This window comes from Ictidomys tridecemlineatus, chromosome X, assembly GCF_052094955.1.
Source record: "Ictidomys tridecemlineatus isolate mIctTri1 chromosome X, mIctTri1.hap1, whole genome shotgun sequence".
Classification (NCBI taxonomy): Eukaryota; Metazoa; Chordata; class Mammalia; order Rodentia; family Sciuridae; genus Ictidomys; species Ictidomys tridecemlineatus.
Genome location: NC_135493.1, coordinates 78,863,272 through 78,876,763, shown reverse-complemented (window position 1 = coordinate 78,876,763; position 13,492 = coordinate 78,863,272). Strand labels below are relative to the sequence as shown.

General features: G+C 32.5%; 1 protein-coding gene across 9 annotated transcripts in view; it reads left to right on the top strand.

Moving 5' to 3' along the window:
• Atrx (ATRX chromatin remodeler) overlaps positions 1 to 13,492 on the top strand; it is a 226,069-nt gene that overhangs the window by 50,845 nt on the left and 161,732 nt on the right. For 7 of the 9 annotated variants that reach the window (XM_040281649.2, XM_040281657.2, XM_021734669.3 and 4 more), the window contains 4 exons: positions 4,683 to 4,738; positions 5,955 to 6,007; positions 6,915 to 7,039; positions 10,071 to 10,184. In XM_040281649.2, the coding sequence (XP_040137583.1) occupies positions 4,683 to 4,738; positions 5,955 to 6,007; positions 6,915 to 7,039; positions 10,071 to 10,184 (348 nt within the window). The remainder of the gene's footprint in view (positions 1 to 4,682; positions 4,739 to 5,954; positions 6,008 to 6,914; positions 7,040 to 10,070; positions 10,185 to 13,492) is intronic. The other 2 variants (XM_021734672.3, XM_021734670.3) reach the window with 1 other exon arrangement.

Genomic DNA, 13,492 nt, shown 5'->3' with positions numbered 1-13,492 from the left:
CAGGAGTGCTTAACCACTAAGCCACATCCCCAGCCTTTTAAAAAATATTTTATTTAGATACATGGTCTCACTGAGTTGTTTAGGGCCTCATCCTCCCCAGCCACTGTGATTACAAGTGTGCACCATTGTGCCTGGCTATTCTAAGAGTTTTATTCATTTAATTCTTTTTTTTTTAAATTTTTGTTGTTGCACATAGACACAATGCCTTTATTATGTTTATTTATTTTTATGTGGTGCTTAGGTTTGAACCCAGTGCCTCACACATGCTAGGCAAGTGTTCTACCACTGAGCCATAACCCCAGCCGTCATTTAATTCTTATATTTATGTCCTTTATATATCCTGAGTTAATTGTTTTAAATATGGTGTGAAGTGGGAAGTCAACTTTATTATTTCATAGAGGCTCTCTAGTTGTCCTAGCACATTTTCTTGAGAACTGGTCTTTCTCTATTGAATGATCCTGGCACCCTTACAAAAATCAGTTGGCTGTATCAATAGGAGATTATTTCTGGACTCTCAGTATTGTTCCGTTGATCTGAATGAGTATGAGTCTTCCTTTTAAAAATTTATTTAGTTTTTGAGATTATTTGCTCAAGTTCCTTTCAATTTTATATGAAGACTCTGTGTGTGTGTGTGTGTGTGTGTGTGTGTGTGTGTGTGTATAGGTATTGAACCCAAGGCCTAGCACATGGTAATCATGCATTCTACCACTGAAGTATACCCCTGTCCACCATATGAATTTTAAGAATAAGCCTGTCAGTTTTTACAAAGAATTCTCTCTGGATTCTGGCAGGGATAGCATTTTTAAAAAATTTATGATGTAGATGGATACGAAATATTTATTTTTATTTATTTATTTTTTTATGTGGTGCTGAGGATCGAACCCAGGGTCTCACATGTGTGGGGCAAGCGCTCTACCACCGAGCCACAACCCCAACCCAGGGATAGCATTTTTTTTTTCTACAGATTAGTTTGAGGAGTGTTGCTGTCATAGTAAGTGTAAGGTGTTTTTCCTTTAACTTGGATCTTCTTTAGTTCCTTTCAGCTATGTCTTTCAAAGAATAAGCTTTATAGACTTTTTTGATGTATGGAGGATCTTTGTTCTTTAGCCTGGCTCTAAACTCCTGGACTTTAGGAATTCTCCTCCTTCAGCCTCCCCATTACCTGGGATTAAAGGCATGCACCACTTTACCAGGCAGGTTTTTGCTTCCTTTTGTTAAATTTATTTCCAAGTATTTTATTTCTTTTGATTCTGTTGTAAGTGAAGTTATTTCCTTACTTTCGTTTTCAGATCACTCATCACAAATATGAAGACATACAATTGCTTTTTGTATATTGTATCCTTTAACCTTTCCAAACTTATTTATTGATTCTAATAGTATTTTTAGTGGATTGTTTTGAGTCTTCTGTACATACAAGATAATGTCATCTGCATAGGGATTGTTTTACATCTTCCATTTCAATGTTGATGCCTTTTATTTATTTTTTTCTTGCCTACTTGTTCTGGCTAGAAACTATTGTACAAAGTTGAGTAGAATTGGCAAGAACAGATTTTCTTGTCTTATTCTTGATCTTAAGAGGAAATCATTCAGTTTTTCACAATTAATTATGAAGTTACCTGTGGGGGTTTTATAGATTTTTGGTAATGTATCTTTTTTTTTTTTAATTAAAAAGCAGACATTTTGTGGAGCTGCTTTGTTATTTTTGAGCTGTTTTAGATTAACAGCAAATTTGAGTGAAAACACAGTGAGTTTCAATATGTTCCTGTCCTCCCACATCTTCCCTCACTGTCAACAGGTTGTTTTGTTGGATACCAAGGATTGTTCCCAGACGAATTCTTCCACTGAACTACATCCCTATCTATCTATCTATCTATCTATCTATCTATCTATCTATCTATCTATCTATCTATCTATTAATCTTGAGACAGGTTCTCACTAAGCAAGTTGCTGAAGCCAGCCTCAAACTTTGCCTTTTTCAGAATGTCATATAGTTATAATCATACATATGCATCCTTTCTAGATTGGCTTCTGTAACTTAGTAATATGCTTTTAGGTTTACTCTAGGTCTTTTTGAGGCTTGAATAGTTCATTTCTTTTTAGCTCTGAAATATTCCAATGTCTGGATGTGCCACAGTTTAGTTTTCCATTCACCTTCCAAAGGACATCTTGACTGCTTCCAAGTTTGACAATTATGAATAAACCTTCTTATAAAGAGTTTTACATAATAAAAATTTATATAAAATGCTTATAAATCTATGTGCAGATTTTTGTGTATTTTTGTTTTTAATTCCTTTGTGTAAATTAACATGTAGCTAGATCATAGTAAGAGTGTGTTTAGTTTTTTAAAAAGCTAAATTTACCCTGTTGTAAATTACTTGTCTGTAATCCCCAGTATTGCCAGAACCAAAGTAAACAAAAAACTGCCAAGCTATCTTCCAAAGAATTTGTACCATTTTACATTTTCACTAGCAGTAAATGAGAGTTCCTGATGCTTTACATCCTTACCAGCCTTTGGTGTTCTCAGTATTTTGGATTTTGACCATTATAATAGGAGTGTACAGGTATTTCATTGCTCTTATTTTATTTACTTATTTTTTTTTTTTGTGGTACTGGAGATTTAGCTCAGGGGTGCTTTACCACTGAGCTACACCCCTATCACTTATTATTTATTTATTTATTTATTATTTTTTAGACAGAGTCTCTCAGAATTACTTACAGAACTTTTCTATCCTCTTACCTCAGCCTTCTGAGTCCCTGGGATTACAGGCATGCTCCACCATACCTGACAAAATATAGGTAGCTAGAATGGTTCTCCCCATTCTACACTGGAGTTTGAACCTAGAGTCTCAATCATGCTAGGCAAGTGCTGTAACACTTAGCCACATTCCCAGCCCTCATTGTTCTTTTAATTTGTAATTCTTCAGTGACATATATTGTTGAGCATGTTTTCATGTGATCATTTCACCATTTGTGTATATTCTTTCATGAAGTGTCCAGATACTTTTTTGCCCATTTTAAAATCAGGTTGTTTTATCATTTTTGATTTTTAAGTGTTCTTTGTACAGTTTGGAAAAGTATCCTTTATCAGAGATATGATTAGTAAAGATTTTTTTTAAGTCAGGGCTTGGGTTGTCAATTGAAGTTTTCTAATATTTTGTTGAGGACTTCTGTGTTATTTCTGCGTGGTATTGGTTTGTAGTTTTTTTCTTTTTGTATTTTCTCTGGTTTTGTTATCAGGGTAATACTGGTCTAATAAAATGAATTGAGGGGTTGGGGTGTAGCTCAGTGGCAGAGCGCTTGTCTTGAACATGTGAGGCATTGGGTTTGATCGTGAGCACCACATAAAAATAAATAAGCAAAGATATTGTGTCCATGTATAACTAAAAAAAATAAAATGAGTTGGGAGGCAACCCCCCTGTTTTCTGTTTTTTGGAAGAGTTCATGAAGAACTTCTGTTAATTCTCTTTTAAATATTTGGTACAATAGAGTGGTTAAAACATCTGAGCCTTTGCTCTTTTTCCTGGTGTTTTTTATTAATAATTTAATCTCTTCAGTTGTTACATCTGTTTATGTTGTCTCTTTTTTCTTGAGTCAGCACCAGTGGTTGGTTTAGAAGTTTGTCATTTCATATAAGTTATTTAATTATTCTTGTATAGTTTTCTTAGTATTTCTTTTATTTTGGTGAGGTTGCTAGTAATGTCCCCCTTTTATTTCTGATTGTAGTAACTTAAGTCTTGTCTCTCTCTTTTTAAAAAATTTTTTTGGTAGTTGCAGATGGACAGAATGCATTTACTTTATTTGTTTATTTTTATGTGGTGCTGAGGATTGAACCCAGTGCATCATGCATGTGCTCTACCACTGAGCCCCAGCCCCAGCCCTAAGTCTTGTTTCTTTTGAACCTGATCAGTCTAGCCTAAGGTTTTTTCCCATATTTTCAATGAATTAGCTTTTGGTTTCATGGACTTTTCTATTGCTTTTGTATTTCGTATTTCATTAGTTTTATTAATTTAATTCCATATTATTTTTTTCTCTTTGCTTTAGGTTTAGTTTGCTCTTATTTTTCCAGTTTTTATGATGAGATGAAATATATTTTAGTATTTTAAATTTTTTTATATAAGGTGGAGGTTTTCTTTTTATTATTATTTTTTTTAGTGGTAGATGGGACACAATGTCTTTATTTTTATTTATTTTTATGTGGTGCTGAGGATCAAACCCAGAGAAAAACACATGTAAGGCAAGTGCTCTACCATTCAGCTACAACCCCAGCCCGAGTTTTTCTTTCTTTCTTTTTTTAGATGTTGATGAATCTTCATTTTGTTCAATTATTTATATATGGTGTTGATAATTGAACCCAGTGCCTTATACATGCTAGGCAAGCACTTTACCACTGAGCCACAACCCCAGCCCTGAGGTTTTCTTTTCATGGGAAATATCTTAGAAAATTATGGCAGGAAATGTTTTGAAACCAGTGTACTCTTTTTAGAAATTTCATGCTTTATAAGAAGCAATGTGTCAAATGAGAGTGATTCTAGTCAGAATACTCTTTTTGGAGTATTTTAGTATGAGCATTAACAGTGTTGTAGTACTTTGTAGCTAGAAAATGGATTCATGGTGTCATTGGTGTTAGTGTTCTAATTGATAATATATCAAAAAGATAATGTTTTTTATTTCTTGTCTTTTAGATAAAACCAGTGGTTCTGCAAATAATTCTGATATGATGGAAAATAACAAGGAAGAGGTAAGAATAATTTGAAGCATTTCAAAGATTTACTAATTACCAGTAATGAACTGTCATATTTGTCATAATATTGTTTATAGTCAATACCTCACTGTGTATAAGGCTTTTGTTCTTCAGCTTGGTAGTTTTCCAGTTTGAGGTTTTCATTGTTTTTGATATTGTAGTGCTTCACTTGAGCAGTTTACCTAAAGTCAGAAGACTGAAGGATTACTAATAAATAGGTATTTAACAAAAACCATCTAAAATGAATATTTTAGCAATGGTGTTTGGTAGATGGTGCATGGCTCCATACTTCTTACATTTCTTTAAACTTGGTATTCAGAACCTCCTAAGCATTATTATAGCAACCCAATACTGAGTTCCTTTACCTGATACGCAGGTCAATACTATGTTTTTGATGTTCTTTCCACATAGTGGCAAAAGAGGGTAAATTTAGTATCTCAACACATTATAGAAGTGACTTCATGGAATATGTTAGCATAGAGAAGAATGAAACATCCAAAGTTTTATTTAAGATCTAAAACTTTATACCTAAAAACTTCCTTCTTGTTTTGGCATCCGATTGCCTCTGTACCTTTGTTCTATCTGTTGAAGAGGACAAGGATCATCATATATCAGTGTATCACATTCAATCCCCTAGTATGCAACAGTGATGTTTAAAAAAAAACATATATGGGCTGAGGATATAGCTGAGTTGGTAGAGTGCTTGTCTCGTATGCACAAGCCCTGGGTTCAATCCCCAGCACCACCAAAAAAGAAAAAAAGACATATATGAGGATTTAACTCAGTTGTATAGCACTTGTCTGGCATGTGTGAAGCATATGGTTCATTTTGTAGCATCAGAGAAAGAAAACAAATAACATAAATTTGAGGATGGAGATGTAGCTTAGTGGTAGAGGGCCTGCTACAGGATTTATTCACCAGTACCAAAAAGAAAAAGAATAAGTCAGGAATTTTATCTTTGGTTAAGGAAACCTGAGTAAAAATGAGAATTAGTTTATTTGGAGGTTTCAGGGGTTGAATCCAGGGCTTTTGTTTATGCTTAAGCATGTATTTTATCACTGAGCCCCTGAGAATTAGTTTTTGAAGTTCCTTTTTTTAGGGAATTATTTTAGGCATTAAAGTATCTCTTTACATCACTATATTGAAGTCTTGTTATTTAGCAAAATGGATGTTGCTTTGAGAATTTCACTTTCTATTTTTTTCTCATGTTTAGGGAACCAGCTCTTCAGAAAAATCCAAACCTTCAGGATCATCACGATCAAAGAGGTTGGTTGATAGTGAAGAGTTTTCTCTTCCTTGGCTATTTTATTTTCTGTTTCTAAAAATATAATTCATTTTCTGAATTTACCTCAAGCACTGTTGTTCTGAAGCTTTTATGAAAAACATGCCTATTTAAAAATGAGCAGTATAAAAAAATGAGCAATTTGGTATAATAAATTTCCTTGTATCACCTAGTTTCAACAATGATTCATTCTAACTGAATTTTAAGGACATTTCTAGAGAAGGATTTATCTTATGTGGCAGTGGTCCTTGCAATATGCAGTTCATTTCTTTTAATAATTTATGTGCTTAAAAAGGGGAGAGGAGAAGTTAAATGTGTTAAATGTTAAATGTGTCAGATAACATGTCACATTTTTAGGGTTATGTGAAATTATCTAGGATGTAGAGTGGTCTTTACAGTTGTAAGTTATAAGGAGATCAAAAAGTGCTAAATTTTTTTTTGTTGTAAATTCTCAAATTATACTATAAGGACAAACTATTTCCAAGTATACTTTATATTCAATATACTGTAGGGTATAGTTGTTACTAGAAGTTTGCAGTTTAGTCTGTTTTTTGGACTTTTGTTGTTTTTGAGCATTGGAAATATTTCTTCATAGCTATAGCTTGCATGTGTTATTAATTTATTCTCTAAAGTAGTGATTCTTAAAGATAGCCAAAAATCCCCTTTGTAGCTTTTTCAGGAAGCACATGCCCTGGTCTTACCTCAGGCCTACTGAAGCATAATCTTCTGTGGCAAGTAAGGTATAGAGATGTATGTTTCCCTAAGTGATTTTGATATACATACATATCTGCTGAGAGCCACTGCTACATCCAAAAATGATGTTTATGTTCTTGGGGTGTTGTTCCAGTTGTCACACATTTCCCTAATTCTATGGACTTAATTGTTCCATAGGAAACCTTCAGTTGTAACAAAGTATGTAGAATCTGATGATGAAAAACCTTTGGATGAAACTGTGAATGAAGATGTTTCTAATGAAAATTCAGAAAATGATATTACTATGCAAAGTTTGCCAAAAGGTAATGTGTATTAATTTTTCATATGAAATTAAAATTGAAATTATCTTAAAATGTCATTGTTATAAAATTGGAACTTGATTACTGCTAGCTATATATAAAGGACAAAGATTGGCATTTTACCGATAGTGGTCTGGAAATGTATGTACATGCTAATAACAACGTTGTTGAGGTTAAAATTTGGGACATTCAATTATTTTTGAAAAAGAACAAAATCAAATATTTTTTTTCTTTCTGTTGTGTTTTTTTTTAACTAGGGGATGTCTTTTAGTTTCCAAATTATATTTTAATGTAGAAGTAGCTTTAAAAGTTTCATATGTGGTTTTGATTCAGTAAATGTTAATGCACTTTCTTTATATAAAAAATATATTAAATATTCCTAAAAACTTAAAAAAAAAACATTTACAGTCTAATTTAATCCTATTGCATTTTTATTTTTTTGTGGTGCTAAGGATCAAACCCAGGGCCTCACATATACTAGGCAACTGCTGTATTGCTGAGCTATTTCCCTACCCCTATGTTACTAGATTTAGATTCTTAAATTCCTCAAGGCTAAAAGCCAAAATTAACTATTAAAGGTAGATAAAGGTGTATTTTTGAAGTCATATTTTTAAAAAACCTTATCACCAATCTCTCAACTCTTACAGTTCCAATTGTAAAAGAAAAATGATTAGGAGCTGGGGTTGTGGCTCAGCGATAGAGCATTCGCCTCGCACATGTGAGACCCTGGGTTCGAGCCTCAGCACCACATACAAAAAATAAATAAGTGAAATAAAGGTGTTGTATCCAACTACAAATAAAAAATAAATAAAAAATAAAGATCTAAAAAAAAGAGAACAATGATTAGATTGAGAAAAAGTTCCAAATGAAAATCTTGGACTCTTATAGCTCAATTTTGAGAGCATCATTATTGCATGATGAGAGAATTGACAATAGACTTGGTAATTTTATGGTGTTTTAAAGAGTCAAAAATTTAGTTTTTTCCCCCATTGTTAACTATGTTCCAGTCTCTTAGTGGATTTTTAAAAATTATTCTTATAGTCAGATCTCTTTTTTAAAAATCCTTGTTTATTTCTTTATGTGGTGCTGAGGATTGAACCTAGTACCTCATATGTATGAGGCAAGCATTCTGCCACTGAGCCACACCCCCAGCCCATAGTCAGATTTCTTATAGCAGTGTTTAGTAAACCTTGTTCCCTGTCTATATTTATGTTTTTGATCCATTTCTTTAATTATGGAAGTTGAAGGAATATGGTGGATATTGCGCTTTGCTTATTAATAGGATAAATTTGGAGTTATAAAGTGAAAAGTTAAATGAGGAAAGGGAATGATGGATAGAAGAAAGGTTGAAGGAGAATTGATGAGCCTACCATTTACTTGGCTTTGCAAATCATGTCTGACAATTTTATGTAATGTTTTTTATGGCCAAGGACAGGAACAACTAACATGGGAGACTGAATACTAAAGGCAGTGACTCTTTGGATTTTTACATTCTTGGTGGATGTCACTGGCAGTGCTTATTGATGTAAGAGCTTGGAATTCAAACTTTTAATGGTACTATGGAAGATTTGTCAGTATAAGATGTTCCTAATTAATTAAGCTAAGCTTAGTTCTCATATTAAAAAACCTATTTTATAAGCTTAAATCTGGTTGGTTATTTTTACTGTTATAGTACTGTCATGAGTATGCTTGGATACCAGACTCTGAAAGAATTACCTCCTTTAATCCTTAAAACAATGCAGTAAAGTTTCTGTTGTTAAAGATGAAGGAATAAATTCAGAGGTCAAGGAATTACTTTTTTCAGTTTGAAATGAAGAAGCTAACATTTGAACCCTATTCTGTCTTAATCTAGTGCTAGTGGGTGTTCTTTACAATTTGGGCTTTAATTCCAATTAGAAAAGAATCTTCATGAAGGAAGGGCTCAATTACTTTATGATTAATTTAAAATCTTTACCTCTTTTTAAATGTTGGAGCTTCTCTGAGAGTATATAACATAAAGTAATTGTTTTAAATAACATTTTTGGGAGGATAAGGATTATTTAAATATACCACAGTCTGTAAAATCTTAATCCTGTATGTTCCCCTCTTCTTTAGATATTCAGAAATTCATTTAACAACTAGATGGTATAAGTTGCCAAAATCTGCTTGTTGATCACAATGGATCCATATTTCAAGGAGTACTGGCAACTACCTGCAATCACTTTCTTAATTGTTGTCAGTAATAGTCAAATTACTAATTTGAGCAGTGTATCTAAAAGTTGAAACCTGGACGGACCCTTTTTACTGTGCTTGTTTAATTCGCTCTTTAGAAAATGTCGTAATAACTTAAAATGATAACCTTTTCCCTCAATTTACATATTTTATAGTTAAGAAACAGCATTCTAAAATATTTTGATAGTCACCAACAAATGATCTCATTCTATAATTTTATTGTTAGAGCACTTCAGCTTAAGTATCTTAAAGTAATACTACTCAAGAAATTTGCAGGGCAGGGAATTTTGACATACTATTTAGAAAATGTTATAGAATAGGCATGGAAGTAATAGAGTGAACTTTATTATCCCCCTCCACACATCCGCACAAAGTAAAAATAAAACAACACTTAAAAATCTTTTTCTGATATTCTGATTTGGATTATGAGATGAATAGGATGCCTTTTCATCCTCTAGACTATTCATTTTATAAATTCTTCATGGAATTTAGTCCAAATGTTCATATTCATAACAGCTTTGTGGTAGGCACTATAAAAATTCAAAACTGGGATGAGGCTATTTTATTCCTACATTTCTGTTTTAATTAGTTCATAATACCTCCCCCTCATGAACTATATTCCAATAAATTATCTGATTGTTGAAACCTGGCCCTTTTTCTGCTTTCCCATTTTATTTACTTTTGTGAGGTCCTTAGACAAGTATTTTAAAGCTTGAGAGAAACAAACTATGTACCAGCAATGTTGGCTTTATCTGAACTGAAGTCTTGTACTTCACTTGCACATTTAATATGTGTAATGGTTTTTTAAATGAAATCATTCTAGGTACAGTGATTGTACAACCAGAGCCAGTGCTGAATGAAGACAAAGATGATTTTAAAGGGCCTGAATTTAGAAGCAGAAGTAAAATGAAAACTGAAAATCTCAAAAAACGCGGAGGTAAATACAAGTGAAAATGAACCATGAGTTTAAATTGCTGTTTATGACCATATTAGAAAATCTTACGTGCTTTCTAAAAATACCTCCACTTTTCTGCCCATTGTTTTTAAAAAGCACTACTTAAAAATAACTTCTGTTTCTCTTTTGAACTCTGAAGCAGAAAAGGTTAAACACTATTTATCTAAACTCCTTTGCCTTCATTGGCTATTAAGTTATTTATCTCAAGAAGCTTGGCATTCCCTTCTTCACATTAGTTCTATAATCCCTATACCAGAATACCAAGTGTTTTCCCTTACTCAGAATTTCAGACTTGTGCAAAATCTTGCCCATGGCCTTTAGGTAATTGCATACATATTTAGAACATTGTCACATAGAGTGACAGACATCAGCATTCAGTATTTTCTGGTGTACTTATTAAAAATGCAAATATTTTGACTCCACTTCTAACAAGATAGAATTTCTGGGGATGAGGTTGAGAATGTACCCCAATTTGTCCTTAAAGTATACTCAAATTTTTGATCCACTGATGCAGTGCAGAGATGAGTAGGAAAGAGAAAAGAGCTAGAGCCAATAAACCATCCTCCATATGCCTGAGACACCTTTCCCTTTGTCTATCATCACTTATGTTCTCAGCTAGATTGGCTAACAATTTGTATAAATTTAGCATTAGGAGAATTCATTTAGAAATTTTATTAGAGTGGAGTATGTTTCCCACTTGTTCATTTTTTACTTTTAATTGGTGCCTGTATATCCTTTTTGGGCACATTATCAGAGCCAGAAACTATAACCATAAAAGAAATGAATTTCTTTTTTTTTAAATTTTAAATATTTATTTATTTATTAGTTATTGGCAGACACAACATCTTTGTTTGTATGTGGTGCTGGAGGATCGAACCCGGGCCGCACGCATGCCAGGCGAGTGCGCTACCGCTTGAGCCACATCCCCAGCCCCAGAAATGAATTTCTTAAAGAGAGAATATGACAGTAAATTTCTAAATAGAAGTATAATGAAGGTGTGGCCATTTAATACTGACCATGTTATATGATTGTGAAATGATAGAGAAGTTTTTATATTGGTGAAATTTCGTGCAGATTTCAATTATCTTGATCGAACTAGATCCACAGTTATAAAATATCACTTTTCAGATTAAATAATCCGTGAGGTTGCTGGTGAAAATCAAAGAAATGTTGTTTAGTCTTTTGTCCACAAGGGGGTGATCAGCCCCTTTTGAGTATACGGACGATTTTTTGAAATCTAGTTCATAGTCGAGAAATTGCCATTGCAGCAACACAACTCAGTTTAAGATAAACTACTACTCTTAAAACTTAGAGAATCAGCAAGTAGAAGGTGATGATAAGGATTAGAGGATAAGAGTTTCTTTCCTCTGAGCATTGAGTCCTTTAGCAAAGACGGATAATTATGTGTACTTCATTGTGTCAATTAATGTTTAAATGGTGTCTTTTGGGAAGGGGCTCTAGAGCAGTCAGTGTCAGCTATGTGGATGGGACTTGAAAGCAGAATAAGGACTTTTTGGGGAGGGTATTTCTAGTGCCACTCTGGTATGGTGCTGGTATTTGGTCTCAGCTGATATTGTTTTCTGGTCTATTTTGTTGAGTGTCCTGTGTAAGAATGTTTATATCATGCTTAAGTGAATATGTATGTTTATAGCCATGTAGTGCACTTAAATATTTTATGTTTATTTTTATCTTAATGATTTGTTACATCTGTAAACTGTCAGAAATCACACAAGAAATTTCATTTTAGGCTTATGCATGTGTGAACAAACTAGTGATCTGAGATAGTGGATTGCTGTGGCTATTGTTCAGACTTTTTGGTAAAATTAGTTCCCAAATTGAAGCCTAATTTAGAACAGTGTCAAGAATGTAAACTTTATATATAAAATAATATTTTATTATTTTATTTATATATAAAATAATATTGATTTGGAACAAAATTATAGCACAATGTCACTTAAAAAATCATATCCTGTTTTGACATACTTTTCCCAGTTTAATTATTAAAAAATATGTTACACTAACTTTTCTACACGGCAAAATAATTTTAGTCTCTCTTTAAAACACTAAAATGTATTGAGCTCAGAAATGAAAATGTTTTTTTACATTGACACACTGTTATAATCTTTATTTCATAACTAGATATAAAAATTTAAACATACGTGTAACAGAAACAAGTACATAAAAAAAAGTAACATTTCAACATTTTACCATATTTGCTTCAGATCTCAATTAAATAAAATATTGGTTCAGTCCTACTCTCATCCATTTCCCCTTCTTCCCACCCCACAGGTAATGATTATCTTAAAGTTTTATGCATGTGCATGTGTATGCATGTTTTTCTATGTTTTCTATATATGTATTTATTAAAAAAACATTTTTCATTTAAAAATCAAAAATAGTATGATATATATATCATATATATATATATCCTTTGAGAACATTTCTCATTCAACATTGTTTTTGAAATTTATCCATGTCAGCAAATACACATCTAGTTGGTTTTTCACTGCTCTATAGAATTCTTACAGTGTAAATTTATTTATTTATTTATTTATTTTTATTGGTTGTTCACAACATTACAAAGCTCAGTGTAAATTTATTTATTTCCCAAATCTGAAATTATTTCCAGTTTTTAATTTTCTAATTAGTGCTATAGTGAATATCCTCATATACAGTTCCTTTTTCCTGTGGAAGAAATTCTCTAAAGGATCACCTATTTTTAAAAATTTCTTGAATGATATATATGCAAAAACACATAGCAGATGCTTAATTAATAGTATTTAACATTGGGTGTATATTCAAATTCTAGGTTTCATTTATCTTAATTAAATTATTATTTGAAATGAAAATTACACCAAATATTTCTGTTAAAACAAATAACAGAATACACGAATACCCAAGATCAAAACAATGTAGGGCAGGCAGTGTGATTAAAAATAAAACCTTAAGTAAGCCTTGAGATTCTCTTTCATCTTCTGAAAATGTATGATGGTGTCCTTATGCTTTGAACTGTTTTAGCCTCTACAAGTAAAGATACTTAAAATAGTCTTTGGGCCCATGGTGCTTTGGATCTTAAAACTAACAAAACACAAAATAGAAAACTCAAAGGTGAGAAATGCATCTGGAGTTTTGTGTTATTTAGGGATAGAGACTTTTTTGGGGTGGGGTGGGGTGGGGTGGGGTGTTGTTTCTTCCAGTCTTCTCTTTTTTATTTGTGAACAAAGGCATTTTCACTGACCTCTTTTAATCATAATCTACTATTTTATTTGGATCAAAGTCTTGGTTGCATA